We start from the raw sequence: 15200 nt of genomic DNA, 5'->3' as shown, positions 1-15200 counted from the left end.
CTTGTTTTTTTTTTGCAAGTTGAGTATTTGATGATTTGTTGTTTTCATTTATCTTTGTTTGTGTTTCAGCCTGTCCTCCTGATGTACTCCACCCTACCTAGGTCCTGGAGAAGGGAAAAGGTAGATCTGCCCATGGGTGTACATTCCCACGTAGATAACCCATTGTTTTACACACTAGGTTAGCCGGGCGGGTGTCACCCTTGTATTTTTTTTGGAACCAGGTAGGAAAGTGGGTTAGGGCTTAGAGTGTAGTGTGTTAGGAAGGATTAGGTGTGTAGAAGAGGGACCTTTTGTTTATTTTCATTACTTGGACCCCGATCCCAAATATTCTTCTCTTACCTTCACTGGTTTGTTGTTGTTTTTTACATTTTTATTACTGGTGTTTTAGATTGTTTGCTTAATTACTTTACTAAACATCCCCCAAGGGCTAACATTGAGTTCTGGTTGTTGTCTGGTTATTTCCGCTCATTACACTCCACATTTCTTCCCCCTCCATCTAGTTTACCTTGTGTGCGTAGGCACAGGCATTTATGTCTCCTCCTCAGACGAAGTACACCCGAGGGGAGAACGTAACAGAAACCACGAAATTGTGAAGGAAATAAGGAGTAAAATGTTTTAAATAATAATATTGACATGTGCAATATACATATTTCATAAGCATGCAATATTTTGAAACGACACTCAGCCGCATGTAATGTCCCTTTTTATAGTTTAATCAGTTTGTCGTCTCTCTCTCTTCTCAAGTATGGGTAGCTGCAGCCCAATTTGTTGCCGCTCAAGAACGTTTTGCTTGGCTGATTGGGCTGCACGACAAGTCGATATGCCGATGTTGTGTCGAAGTGCCTACCTACCCAAGGTTCTTCTTACTGGGTGTTGCCGGCAAAGCTAACGTGGACATTTTTTTTTCCCTCCAAGGATTTGATTTCAAGTAGGATAGCAGCTTGTAATATTGATAACCATTTAGATGTCATCTTGATACATACAGTCTACTACTCAATGGGGAGGGCATGAACGGCAACAACACCGGGACACAATGCCCTTCGTTCCCGAATGACAAGCACTACTGTCCGGCAATGGCGTGGGCCAATATCAGGGTGACAGTAAGCGCACGCATACAACGAATGAAGCAACAGTACACCCATCATCAGGACTTTTAATAAGAAATAAACAATTGTCAGTTTTATAACTGAAAAGTTACAATTATTTGTGTGAAACGAACAGTGAAATATGACAAAACAAAAGTCGAAACTCTCACGATATGGCAGCTCAATGTATGGTAGTTGAATGTTAATAAACAGAATGAAAAAAACCCACTGCTCTATCAAACCGTCTAACCTACAGCAGAGCACTTTCGACATACAAACTACTTTCCACACTCCCACTACTTTCCTTTAGACACACCCACTCGCCAATTCTCCGGTTACCATATTGGGCTGCAGCTACCCCCTTGTGGCTGCGCACACATAGTTCCTCGACGTTAGATTCACTAAGGTCGCATGCTGTTGTGTTAGGTCAAATGCAGTCAACACATTGTTCCAAAAAAGAATGACAGTCCATCATTACTTGCGGAAAATTTCAAAAACCATCAAGCGCCATGATGAAACTGGCTCTCATGAGGACCGCCACAGGAAAGGAAGACCCCGAGTTACCTCTGCTGCAGAGGATAAGTTAGAGTTACCTCAGAAATTACAGCCCAAATAAATGCCTCACAGATGTCAAGTAACAGACATCTCAACATCACCTGTTCAGAGGAATCAGACCTTCCTGGTCGAATTGCTGCAAAGAAACCACTACTCAAGGAATAAGAAGAAGAAACTTGCTTGGTCCAAGAAACACAAGCAATGGACATAAATCTGTCCTTTGGTCTGATGAGTCCAAATTTGAGCTTTTTGGTTCCAACCGCCGTGTATTTGTGAGACGCAGAGTAGGAGAACGGATGATATCCGCATGTGTGGTTCCCACCATGAAGCATGGAGGAGGTGGTGTGATGGTGCTTTGCTGTTGACAATGTCTGTGATTTATTTAGAATTCAAGGCACACTTAACCTCTATGGGCTAGGTGGGACGTGACCGTCCCACTCTATTCAACAGCCAGTGGAACAGCGTGGCGCGAAATACAAAAAACCTCAAAAATGCAATAATTTCAATTTTTGAAACATACAACTATTTTACACCATTTTAAAAGATAAGACTCTCGTTAATCTAACCACATTGTCCGATTTCAAAAAGGCTTTACAGCGAAAGCAAAACATTAGATTATGTTAGGAGAGTACATAGACCAAAATAATCACACAGCCATTTTCCAAGCAAGCATATATGTCACAAAAACCCAAAACACAGCTAAATGAAGCACTAAACCTTTGATGATGTGTAAGTCGCTCTGGATAAGAGCGTCTGCTAAATGACGTAAATGTAATGTAAATGATGATCTTCATCAGATGACACTCCTAGGACATTATGTTATACATGTATGTTTTGTTCAATCAAGTTCATATTTATATCCAAAAACAGCTTTTTACATTGGCGTGTGAGGTTCAGAACATGCATTCCCACTAAAAACTTCCGGTGAATTTACTAAATTACTCATCATAAACGTTGACAAAATACATAACAATTATTTTAAGAAATATAGATACAGAGCTCTTTATGCAATCGCTATGTCAGATTTTAAAATAGCTTTTCGGCGAAAGCACATTTTTCAATATTCTGAGTACATAGCTCAGCCATCACGGCTAGCTATTTTGACACCAGCTGAGTTCGAGGCGCACTAAACTCAGAATTAGTATTAGAAATATTGTATTACCTTTGCTGATCTTCGTCAGAATGCACTGCCAGGACTGCTACTTCCACAAGAAATGTTGTTTTTGTTCCAAATAATCCATAGTTATGTCCAAATACCTCCGTTTTGTTCGTGTGTTCAGGTCACTATCCAAAGGATAACGCGCGAGCGCATTTCGAGACCAAAAAATTCAAAATGTTCCATTACCGTACTTAGAAGCATGTCAAACGCTGTTTAAAATCAATTTTTATGGTATTTTTCTCGTAAAATACCGATAATATTCCAACCGGGAAACGTTGTATTCATTCAAAGAGGAAAATAAATAACGTGCGCACGTGAACGCGCATATCCAATCTCTTTGTCCCCAGGCAGACCACTGAGAAACTATACTCTGCCCAGTGACAGAAGACACCTCAATCCGCTTTCTGAAGGCTTTAGAGAGCCAATGGAAGCCTTAAAGTGCAACGTAACCCCACGTATACTGTAGTTTTGATAGAGAATCAAAAGAAGAACTACAAATTCTCAGACAGGCCACTTCCTGCTTGGAATTTTCTCAGGTTTTGGCCTGCCATATGAGTTCTGTTATACTCACAGACACCATTCAAACAGTTTTAGAAACTTCAGAGTGTTTTATATCCAAATCTACTAATAATATGCATATTCTCATTTCTGGGCAAGAGTAGTAACCAGTTTAAATCGGGTACGTTTTTTGCAGAACGCCATGAAAATACTGCCTCCTAGCCCAGACAGGTTAACCAGCATGGCTACCACAGCGTTCTGCAGTGATCCGCCATCTCATCTGGTTTGCGCTTACTGGGACAAGCATTTGTTTTTCAACAGGACAATGACCTAACACACCTCCAGGCTGTGTAAGGGCTATTTGACCAACAAGGAGAGTGATGGAGTGTTGCATCAGATGACCTGGCCTCCACAATCACCCGACATCAACCCAATTGAGATGGTTTGGGATGAGATGGACCGCAGAATGAAGGAAAAGCAGCCAACAAGTTCTCAGTATTTGTGGGAACTACTTCCAGACTGTTGTAAAAGCATTCCTCATGAAGTTGGTTAAGATAATGCCAAGAGTGTGCAAAGCTGTCATCAAGGCAAAGGGTGGCTACTCAAATATAAAATATATTTTGATTTGTTTAACACTTTTGGTTACTACATGATTCCATGTGTGTAATTTCATAGATTTGATATCTTCACTATTATTCTACAATGTAGAAAATAGTAAAAATAAAGAAAATCCTTGAATGAGTAGGTGTGTCCAAAGTTTTGACTGGTACTGTATATGTTTGACAATGTTTGCTTGGATGGGGAGCATCGCTGCACAGCTATTTTCAGGTCTCTCCAGAGATGTTTGTTCGGGTTCAAGTCCAGGCTCTGGCTGGGCCACTCAAGGACATTGAGACTTGTTCCGAAGCCACTCCCACGTTGTCTTAGCTGTGTGCTATGGTAGAAAAATTACAAGGTTGTTATATTTATGCACCATAAATTGTTGTTTTATGAAATAGAGTAAGGTTCTTAGAACACTCTCTCTCTCCCTTTATGAGTTAACTGAGAGGAGTCTTTTAAAGCTTGGGCAGGCAACTCATTAAGTGATGGCTTGGTGCTAAAAAACTTTACAGCCACATTCCATTCTACGATTAGTGGTGCATTTGAGAAATATGTCTCCGGTCAGACTGAGCCTGCATTCTTAGGTAAGATGTGGTGTGTGTGTGAATCGAGATAGCCTGAAGGATCAATCCATGCATCTGGGAAACTTTGCCTGGAGGAGTAAAATACCCCCCCCCCCCTCCCCCCGTGCAGATAAACGACAGGATGAACCCAGGGTGGTTTATGGTGCCCAATCTGCATGGGGGGAGGCAGCCATGATCAAAGCATTTTGAGGTCTGCTATATAAAGACCCTGTATACTATGTATGATTTTAAGCACTCTGCAATAATTAATCAATGTTGAATAAAGATGATTGTCATTTCTTCAAACAAAGTCTCTCTAACTTCATTAGAATATTCCACCACAGTGCTTAGGGCCGTTGTCCTGTTGGAAGGTGAACCTTCACCTCAGTCTGAGCACGTTGGAGCATGTTTTCATCAAGGATCTCTCTGCACTTTGCTCCGTTCATCTTTCCCTCGATCCTGACTAGTCTACCAGTCCCTGCCACTGAAAAACATCCCCACAACGTGATGCTGCCACCACCATGCTTCCCCGTAGACCTGATGCTTGGCATTCTGGCCAAAGAGTTCAATCTTGATTTCATCAAACCAGAGAATCTTGTTTCTCAAGGTCTGAGTGTCCTTTGGGTGCCTTTGGGTAAACTTTTAGTGGGCTATCATGTGCCTTTTATTGAGGAGTGGCTTCCGTCTGGCCACTCTACCGTAAATGCCTGATTGGTGGAGTGCTGCAGAGATGGGAGAATCTTCCAGGACAACTATCTCCACAGAGGAACTCTAGGGCTTTGTGTGACCATCAGGTTCTTGGTCACCTCCCTGACCAAGGCTCTTCTCCCCCGATTGCTCAGTTTAGCCGGATGGCCAGCTCTAGGAAGAGTCTTGGTGGGTCCAAACGTCTTCCTTTTAAGAATGATAGAGGCCACTGTGTTCTTGGGCACCTTTAATGCTGCAGAAATGTTTTTGTACCCTTCCCCAGATCTGTGCCTCGACACAATCCTGTCGTCTCGGAGCTCTACGGACAATTCCTTCAACCTCACGGCTTGGTTTTTGCTCTGACATGCATTGTCAACTAGAGGTCGACTGATTATGATTATTCAACGCCGATACCGATTATTGGAGGACAAAAAAAAATAATGAAACCGATTAATCAGCCGATATATAGATATATATAGAGATATATATAGAGATAGATATATACACACATACATACACAGCTCAAAAAAATAAAGGGAACACTAAAATAACACATCCTAGATGTGAATGAATGAAATAATCTTATTAAATACTTTTTTCTTTACATAGTTGAATGTGCTGACAACAACATCACACAAAAATAATCAATGGAAATCCAATTTATCAACCCATGGAGGTCTGGATTTGGAGTCACAATCAAAATTAAAGTGGAAAACCACACTACAGGCTGATCCAACTTTGATGTAATGTCCTTAAAACAAGTCAAAATTAGGCTCAGTAGTGTGTGTGGCCTCCACGTGCCTGTATGACCTCCCTACAATGCCTGGGCATGCTCCTGATGAGGTGGCGGATGGTCTCCTGAGGGATCTCCTCCCAGACCTGGACTAAATCATCCGCCAACTCCTGGACAGTGTGTGGTGCAACGTGGCGTTGGTGGATGGAGCGAGACATGATGTCCCAGATGTGCTCAATTGGATTCAGGTCTGGGGAACGGGCGGGCCAGTCCATAGCATCAATGCCTTCCTCTTGCTTGAACTGCTGACACACTCCAGCCACATGAGGTCTAGCATTGTCTTGCATTAGGAGGAACCCAGGGCCAACCGCACCAGCATATGGTCTCACAAGGGGTCTGAGGATCTCATTTCGGTACCTAATGGCAGTCAGGCTACCTCTGGCGAGCACATGGAGGGCTGTGCGGCCCCCCAAAGAAATGCCACCCCACACCATGACTGACCCACCGCCAAACCGGTCATGCTGGAGGAAGTTGCAGGCAGCAGAACGTTCTCCACAGCATCTCCAGACTCTGTCACGTCTGTTACATGTGCTCAGTGTGAACCTGCTTTCATCTGTGAAGAACACAGGGCGCCAGTGGCGAATTTGCCAATCTTGGTGTTCTCTGGCAAATGCCAAACGTCCTGCACAGTGTTGGGCTGTAAGCACAACCCCCACCTGTGGACATTGGGCCCTCATACCACCCTCATGGAGTCTGTTTCTGACCGTTTGAGCAGACACATGCACGTTTGTGGCCTGCTGGAGGTCATTTTGCAGGGCTCTGGCAGTGCTCCTCCTGCTCCTCCTTGCACAAAGGCGGAGGTAGCGGTCCTGCTGCTGGGTTGTTGCCCTCCTACGGCCTCCTCCATGTCTCCTGATGTACTGGCCTGTCTCCTGGTAGCGCCTCCATGCTCTGGACACTACGCTGACAGACACAGCAAACCTTCTTACTACAGATCGCATTGTTGTGCCATCCTGGATGAGCTGCACTACCTGAGCCACTTGTGTGGGTTGTAGACTCCATCTCATGCTACCACTAGAGTGAAAGCACCGCCAGCATTCAAAAGTGACCAAAACATCAGCCAGGAAACATAGGAACTGAGAAGTGGTCTGTGGTCGCCACCTGCAGAACCACTCCTTTATTGGGGGGGGGGGGTCTTGCTAATTGCCTATAATTTCCACCTGTTGTCTATTCCAGTTGCACAACAGCATGTGAAATGCATTGTCAATCAGTGTTGCTTCCTACGTGGACAGTTGTCAGAGCAGCTGTCAGAGCAGCTCACAGATCACTGCACCTGTACATAGCCCATCTATAATTTAGCCCAAACTACTACCTCTTCCCCTACTGTATTTATTTATTTTGCACCATATTATTTATATTTTAACTTTGAACTTTCTTCAAATAACAAATCTACCATTCCAGTGTTTTACTTGCTATACTGTATTTACTCTGCCACCATGGCCTTTTTTGCCTTTACCTCCCTTATCTCACATCATTTGCTCACATTGTATATAGTCTTATTTTTCTACTGTATCATTGATTGTATGTTGTTTTACTCCATGTGTAACTCTGTGTTTTTGTATGTTGTCGAACTGCTTTGCTTTATCTTGGCCAGGTCGCAATTGTAAATGAGAACTTGTTCTCAACTTGCCTACCTGGTTAAATAAAATAAATAAAAAAAGTTTGATTTCACAGAAGTGTGATTGACTTGGAGTTACATTGTATTGTTTAAGTGTTCCCTTTATTTTTCTGAGCAAATATATATATATATATATATATATATTAATGACAATTACAACAATACTGAATGAACAATGAACACTTTGATTTTAACTTAATACATCAATAAAATCAATTTAATTTCAAACAAATAATGAAACATGTTCAATTTGGTTTAAATAATGCAAAAACAAAGTGTTGGAGAAGAAAGCTCCCTCACGACGCCAGGACAGAGGAGTCAATCACCACCTTCCGGAGACACCTGAAACCACACCTCTAAGGAATACCTGGGATAGGATTAAGTAATCCTTCTAACCCCCCCCCCCGCAAACTCCCCCCCCCCCCCAAAAAAAAAGATAGATGTACTATTGTAAAGTGGTTGTTCCACTGGATATCATGAGGTGAATGCACCAATTTGTAAGTCGCTCTGGATAAGAGCGTCTGCTAAATGACGTAAATATAAAGCAAAAGTGCAATATGTGCCATGTAAAAAAGCTAAAAAGCTTTAAGTTCATTGCTCAGAACATGAGAACATATGAAATCTGGTGGTTCCTTTTAACATGAGTCTTCATTATTCCCAGGTAAGAAGTTTAAGGTTGTAGTTATTATAGGACTATTTCTCTCTATACCATTTGTATTTCATATGCCTTTGACTATTGGATGTTCTTATAGGTACTTTAGTATTGCCAGCCTAATCTCGGGAGTTGATAGGCTTGAAGTCATAAACTTGAAGCATTGCGAAGAGCTGCTGGCAAACGCAGGAAAGTGCTGTTTGAATGAATGCTTACGAGCCTGATGCTGCCTACCACCACTCAGTCAGACTGCTCTATCAAATCATAGACTTAATTATAATATAATAACACACAGAAATAAGAGCCTTAGATCATTCATATGGTCAAATCCGTAAACTATAATTTCAAAAACCAAACATTTATTCTTTCAGTGAAATAACAGTTCTGTATTTTATCTAACGGGTGGTATCCATAAATCTAAATATTGCTGTTACATTGCACAACCTTCAATGTTATGTCATATTTAGGTAAAAATCTGGCAAATTAGTTCGCAACGAGCCAGGTGGCACAAGAGAAGTGACAACATTTCCCTAGTTTAATATTGCCTGCTAACATGAATTTCTTTTAACTAAATATGCAGGTTTAAAAAAATATACTTCTGTGTATTGATTTTAAGAAAGGCATTGATGTTTATGGTTAGGCACATTCGTGCAACGATTGTGGTTTTTTCGCAAATGCGCTTTTGTTAAATCATCCCCGTTCGGCGAAGTTGGCTGTCTTAGTTAGGAGGAAATGGTCTTCACACAGTTCGCAACGAGCCAGGCGGCCCAAACTGCTGCATATACCCTGACTCTGTTGCACAGAACGCAAGAGAAGTAATACAATTTCCCTAGTTAAAAGAAATTCATGTTAGCAAGCAATTTTAACTAAATATGCAGGTTTAAAAATATATACTTGTGTATTGATTTTAAGAAAGGCGTTGATGTTTATGGTTAGGTACACATTGGTGCAACGACAGTGCTTTTTTCGCGAATGCGCTTGTTAAATCACCTGTTTGGCGAAGTAGGCTGTGATTCAATGATAAATTAACAGGCACCGCATCGATTATATGTAACGCAGGACAAGCTAGATAAACTACTAATATCATCAATCATGTGTAGTTAACTAGTGATTATGTTAACATTGATTGTTTTTTATAAGATACGTTTAATGCTAGCTAGCACCTTACCTTGGCTCCTTGCTGCACTCGCATAACAGGTAGTCAGCCTGCCACGCAGTCTCCTCGTGGAGTGCAATGTAATTGGCCATGATCGGTGTCCAAAAATGCCGATTACCGATTGTTATGAAAACTTGAAATCGGCCCTAATTAAATCGGCCATTACGATTAATAAGTCGACCTCTACTGTCAACTGTTTATTTTGCCTAAATACCTTTAGGCCTACCTATAGGGGGAAAAAAACAAAAAAACAACTCTGCATCCCTGCCCAGCCTGGCAAGAGTGGCCAAAAGGGTGTTTAGCATCCCCAGTGGCTTTGCAAGTATGGAGAGGGTATTCTCCGCTGCTGGCCGGCTCTCCAGGCACCATCACATGATCCTGAAGCCACAGACTGGCCAAACTCTAAAAATGAATTCAAAGACACTAATAAGTAATTTTTTGTTTAATTTGTATTTAATTCGAAGTAAGTTACAGCCTATATGCACAATTTATAGACTATAATGATTTAATACGTTTGTGTCGCACTTGCAAATGCTTCACAATGTATTTCTTTGTAGGCTATAGCCTAGAAATAATTGAAATAATATAGCCTAAATAATTCATTTTCAACCCTTCTTAGGCTCCGTCTGACTCCTGACCTATTTAGTGTTTATATGCTGTTTAATATGATACGTAGCCTATTTGAAATGATGTTCGCTTCTTACATTCACCTTTTCATGTTTATTCAAGTACTTTTCATTCAAATCCATATGGTTTGGTTTCAAAGTTTTTTTAAAGTGGTTTTTATGGTCTAGAGTAGAGCATTAGGAAAGGACATGGAGCACTGGAACAGTGTGCAAGCATTTCCAACAACTCAACTCTGCTCACATGCTCTGGTAGGCACCAGCCATCTCAGGCACCGTGGGCTAACGTAAACTCACCCCATTCCCTACAAATGTGCGTAACCGCGACATTCAAACGAGGCTGCAATGAAAACGAATGGGACTGGAGTGACTGTTGCCATCAAAATCCAGAGTGTTTACTACATTTCGATTCAGCGTTGATTGACATGGTAATGGACTAACAGTATTGGAGAAAAGATGAAAAAAACGGACCCCTCTGACGCTGTACGTTACATCGTGACATGTCACTACGTAACGTACAGCGCGCATTTGCAACTCATTTTGTGCTATACAGCCGAAAGAGGCAGGGGTAGCCCTTCTCTCGCAGATTAAAATCATGCTTAACCATATACACTTGTAAGACAACTTCATTATTCATGATTTGTCTAAATTAATATAATTATTGCTAATATTAAACTAATATTTCATGGCTAGGGTGCCAATTGCATTTTTTTTGCACGTCATTACTGCGAGCCATCATGACACTCAAAAGCCAGAACAGCTGCAGCTCACTTGTGGCTAACGTTAGCACAGCCCTAAATCCCTCTTCAAATTCGACACAAACCTTCAAACAGGTATGTGACGAGACATTACATAAACTCTATGTTTTATTTACATTTTAAAGTTGATTAGTTGGACAAATCGGGTGAAAAAACCTGTTTCTTCACAACATATTTAACCAACCGACATTTTTAAAAAGACCCGACGGAGCTCATTGCCTTCTTGAATTATGCAGAGATGGGCATCATGAAGGTCTCGTCATTAATTTTGTTGGAAAGGGGAGAAATGGTGCTTTACATTGGTATTGATATTACAGTTGTACGGCCCAAGGCGATGTACAAAAGTGAGTGAGTTTACGTTACCACAATGTGTACCCAGGCTTACAGTGATATCCCTCACCAAGTGGCCCTAACCCTGTTAATATTAAGTTACAAGAGTTAAGCCTTCAAGGTTTACTTGGATAAATGTAATTGCTAACTATTGAATGGTCTCTGTTGATTTGATGTGAGCCAATGTTATTGTGAAGCAGAACAATGGGCAGGGAATAGAACATTAGGAATGAGAGTTGGTGCTATGGTAAGGTGCCATGTTGAATAGAACTAGGAGCTGCTGGGTGAAAAATGCCCTAAAATAAGGCGTTTTTTGTGATTACTTCAAAACTACCGCAAGCAGCTGGGACATATTGTAGTATTATGAAACTGGGCTCCATGGCAGATGTAATTAACAATTTTTTATCCGAAAAAAAAAAAGTGTCCAGCATACCTGTGCCCTGCAACTCAGCATAATTTAATCTACCCATTGGGATGCTTGAGGGTGCATGAATGCTCATATGCAGAAACCGAATTGAGGCCCATTCCCACACTATTGTGTCAAAACGCTAGCTATCTAAGCAGTAGTTGTACAGTTTAGTTAATCAGCTCACTTAGCTGGATAATAGGCTAATAGCTAGCTAAAGTTAGCTGCGATCATTTAGCTAGCTAGCATTCTGCGCTAAGACAGGCGCCCTGTTCATAACCAAAAATAACGATATCAATCTCACAGGGGATATACATTGGCCATTTCTCTAAATTGTAGCTAACTAACCCATGCACATAGCCGGTTATCTAGGTTGCTACTCACCCTCCACTCGGGAGCGAAGATTAGACATAGTTTTCTGCACGGACGACGTCTTTCCACACAGAGCTCGATCTCTGCTTTTCTCCCGCCGGTTAGCTGGCTATTTTTACGGTCTAGGAATTCAGAGCCAGTCTACATTCAACAGAGTAACCTCTCTCATGCAGACGGTAAACGTATATTTAAATGCTGGCACATTTATCTAGTACTAACATTCATTTTCTTATGACAAACCATGTACTCGAGATTTCGTTGGTCGTCCCTGCATCTCTTTACAGATAGAATTGATGAATGAAGACGCTGACAACCGTTTTTTTTTTCACATGAACTGAAACGGGAAGGACGATGCCGCTTCACAATATGGACTGTACCATCTCAAATGCAGGGGGTAAACCGATTGCTAAATAAAATGTTTCTGCCTGGCTCATATCAAATCAACAAAGAGACCATTCAAATGCTTTAGCAAAATTATTTTTAAATCTTTAGATTACTAACTAATTGAGACTATATGACATGATATAAAAATACAGAAATAATTTGTAAGGCGTATCACCCAACATAACAGATGCATTAGCGATTCCTATGGAGATTGCATACTGTAGTTAGTCATGAAGTGTGGTAGCAAGCACAGAAATATCATGGGTAAATTGTGACTGACTGACTGATCGACAAATAATAATAATAATGAGTAGTTATTTATGATGCAAGGTTATTTGTAGATCAGTCAGTCAGCAGTCACATGCACTGTCGGTCACTCGGCTGTAATGTCGAACGACTCAATGACACTGTTTCACTATTTCTGTGTGTCTGTGTCTAAATTCAGCTTTATCAACACAACACTTTAAAAAGGTGTGTCATTCAGATTCAGATTAACTTTATTAAACCATCAGGGTGAAATTAATTTGGTCATGTGCTTAAAAAGACATTACCTAAAACATGAAAACACAGAAACAACATTGTCTGAGACAAACAATAAACTATGAACCATTAGCCTAATTGATGCCATTCCTAATTGCCTGTATAGATCTCCCTCATTAATTGCACATAATGCTGTAGCCTACTACAATATGGCATTGTTGTGAATATGGCTACAATGCTTTCTGCGACGGAGAGGAAGTTTGTAAAAAAACAAACCCAAAAAACCCCTGTCAATGTGTGTTTTATTCTGGTCTTTTTCCACTCAGAGTTTTCAGCATGACCAGCCACACTTAAAGGGGCAATCAGCAGTTGCTACATCCATTTTTGGAATTATAAATGAATGATATGGTTTGTACCAAATGATTCTTGAAGAATAGAACTTGTGCCTCCTGAGCTTAGGTCAACTGTAGTACCCCATCAGAGCCCAAAATATTAGTTTGTTTTACCTCAATGTTTGTAAACAAAGTAAATGTAAACAAACATTGTATAGCCTAAAACTACAATGTTGATATCATTGATGGTCAGTCCTTGCTTCCATAGTTCTGTCTTTGAATTTGAGTGGTAACATTTCTCCAGCCCCATCCCCCTGCTATTTACAGAAGCAGTGGTGGGGAGGACGCTTTGTTATTGCTTCAATTGCTGATTGCCGCTTCAAGCCTTATTCACACTGTCAGTTGGAAGTGACTCCAAAAAATTTTTTTTGCATATCCGATTATAATCTGCTATTTTTCCTGCAGTCTGAACAGCCAAAAATCACATGGAATCAGTTATTTCAAGTACAGGTCGACCGATTAATCGGCATGGCCGATTAATTAGGGCCGGTTTCAAGTTTTCATAACAACGGGTAATCTGCCTTTTTGGATGCCAATTATGGCCGATTACATTGCAATCCACGAGGAGACTGCATGGCAGGCTGACCACCTGTTATGCGAGTGCAGCATCAAAAGGACCATGTGGCTGTAAGGAGGCAAGGTAAGTTGCTGTGGTTCTAGTTTCTGTTTTTCGATGTTTTTTGGGGGGATGATCTCCAATTAGAGGCATCTGGTCTTCGTTGTCTCTAATTGGGGATCATATTTAGTAGTTGTTTTCCCACCTGGGTTTGTGGGAGATTATTTTGAGTTAGTGTATGTTGCACCTCTTCGTCACGGTTTGTTGTTTTTGTTTAGTGGTTTATTTGTATGTCTTGCATAGTTTCACAGTTAAAATAAAATGTGGAACGATACACACGCTGCGCCTTGGTCTTCATTGAACGACGACCGTGACACTGTCATATATGAACATGTAATAGTCTGTCAGTCTATCGCACATTATACAACAGGTTGGTCTAATCCTGGATGCTGATTGGTTAAAACCGCATTCCAGCTGGTGTCTATTCCACAAGTTCCCACCACAAGTTCCATCTCACTGCGCAATCCACTGTCTCATCAGCCCAGCCAGACAATTTATAAACTTGATCTCCACTGTAAAAAGCATCTAGACATAGTACTCAATGTGTAGGGTTTGGGAGTCGGGACAAGACAGACAGGCAGGCAGCCAACTTTTCTCAGCCAGTCAAAATCATGAATTAGCCTCATTTTTATGGATATATACAAAGAAATGTAAAAGAAAACAGGCCAAACGAAACAAAATGCAGCTAGTTTGCAGTCTTTCCAGCTTCAGTTTGGCTGCAACCTGGTGTCAGCGCATTTTGTATTATTCTGTACGTAAATCAGAGACACTGCGTTTAGTATGATATGTTATGTTTCGTAAGGTATGTATTAACTTGTGGAGGTCCATAACCCATTTCGGGTGATAAGTTACGAATTACAATTCGTATTATATGTTACAAATTTGCTAAACATGCAATATGTTATGAATTTCCAATTGTACAATATGTTCCGAATTTGCTGGCTGGCTGGCTAACGTTAGCTAGGATAGACGTTGGGGTTAAGACGTTGGGGTAGACGTTGGGGTTAAGGTTAAGTTTAGGAGATAGATTAAAGTGTCAAGGTTAGGGGAAGGGTTAGCTAACATGCTAAGTAGTTTCAAAGTAGCTAAAAAGTGGTAAGCAGTTGAAAAGTTGCTAAGTAGCTAAAATGCTAAAGTTGTCCATGATGAGATTCGAACTCGCAACCTTTGTGTTGCTAGATGCTCACGTTATACATGCAGACCGTACTTGCTAAAAAGCCACAGAAACCTAAACCAACAACCACACAAACCAAAATGTATACATTGTAAACGCAAGTCCAATGAGAAAAAAAACGTAGCCAGCTAGATAGCATTGATTTGTTTTTCCAGAAATATTTTTGGGGAGCATCTGATGACCTAACGTGGTGAGTGATGAACATGAATTTCTCAGGTCCCTAGTGTTGCAGTCATGATACAATATGCTGTCAAATCCTCCCATGTTTCTAGTTTGACCAGCTGTTTTCAGCAACTGAT

The 15200-nt window shown here is 41.0% G+C and overlaps 1 protein-coding gene across 1 annotated transcript in view; it reads right to left on the bottom strand.

The window, feature by feature from the left end:
* Positions 1–12171, bottom strand: part of LOC106600634 (phospholipid-transporting ATPase IA) — a 172312-nt gene extending 160141 nt beyond the window's left edge. The window contains exons 1-2 of the mRNA XM_082973546.1: positions 12096–12171; positions 11868–11977 (exon numbers count right to left, since the gene is read on the bottom strand). Of these exons, the coding sequence (XP_082829672.1) occupies positions 11868–11977; positions 12096–12129 (144 nt within the window). The 5' untranslated portion in view covers positions 12130–12171. The remainder of the gene's footprint in view (positions 1–11867; positions 11978–12095) is intronic.
* Between the last annotated feature and the right edge of the window lie 3029 nt (positions 12172–15200).

Source organism: Salmo salar, chromosome 03 (genome assembly GCF_965601325.2).
Source record: "Salmo salar chromosome 03, fSalSal1, whole genome shotgun sequence".
Taxonomy (NCBI): domain Eukaryota; kingdom Metazoa; phylum Chordata; class Actinopteri; order Salmoniformes; family Salmonidae; genus Salmo; species Salmo salar.
This window is presented reverse-complemented; position numbering and strand designations above follow the sequence as displayed.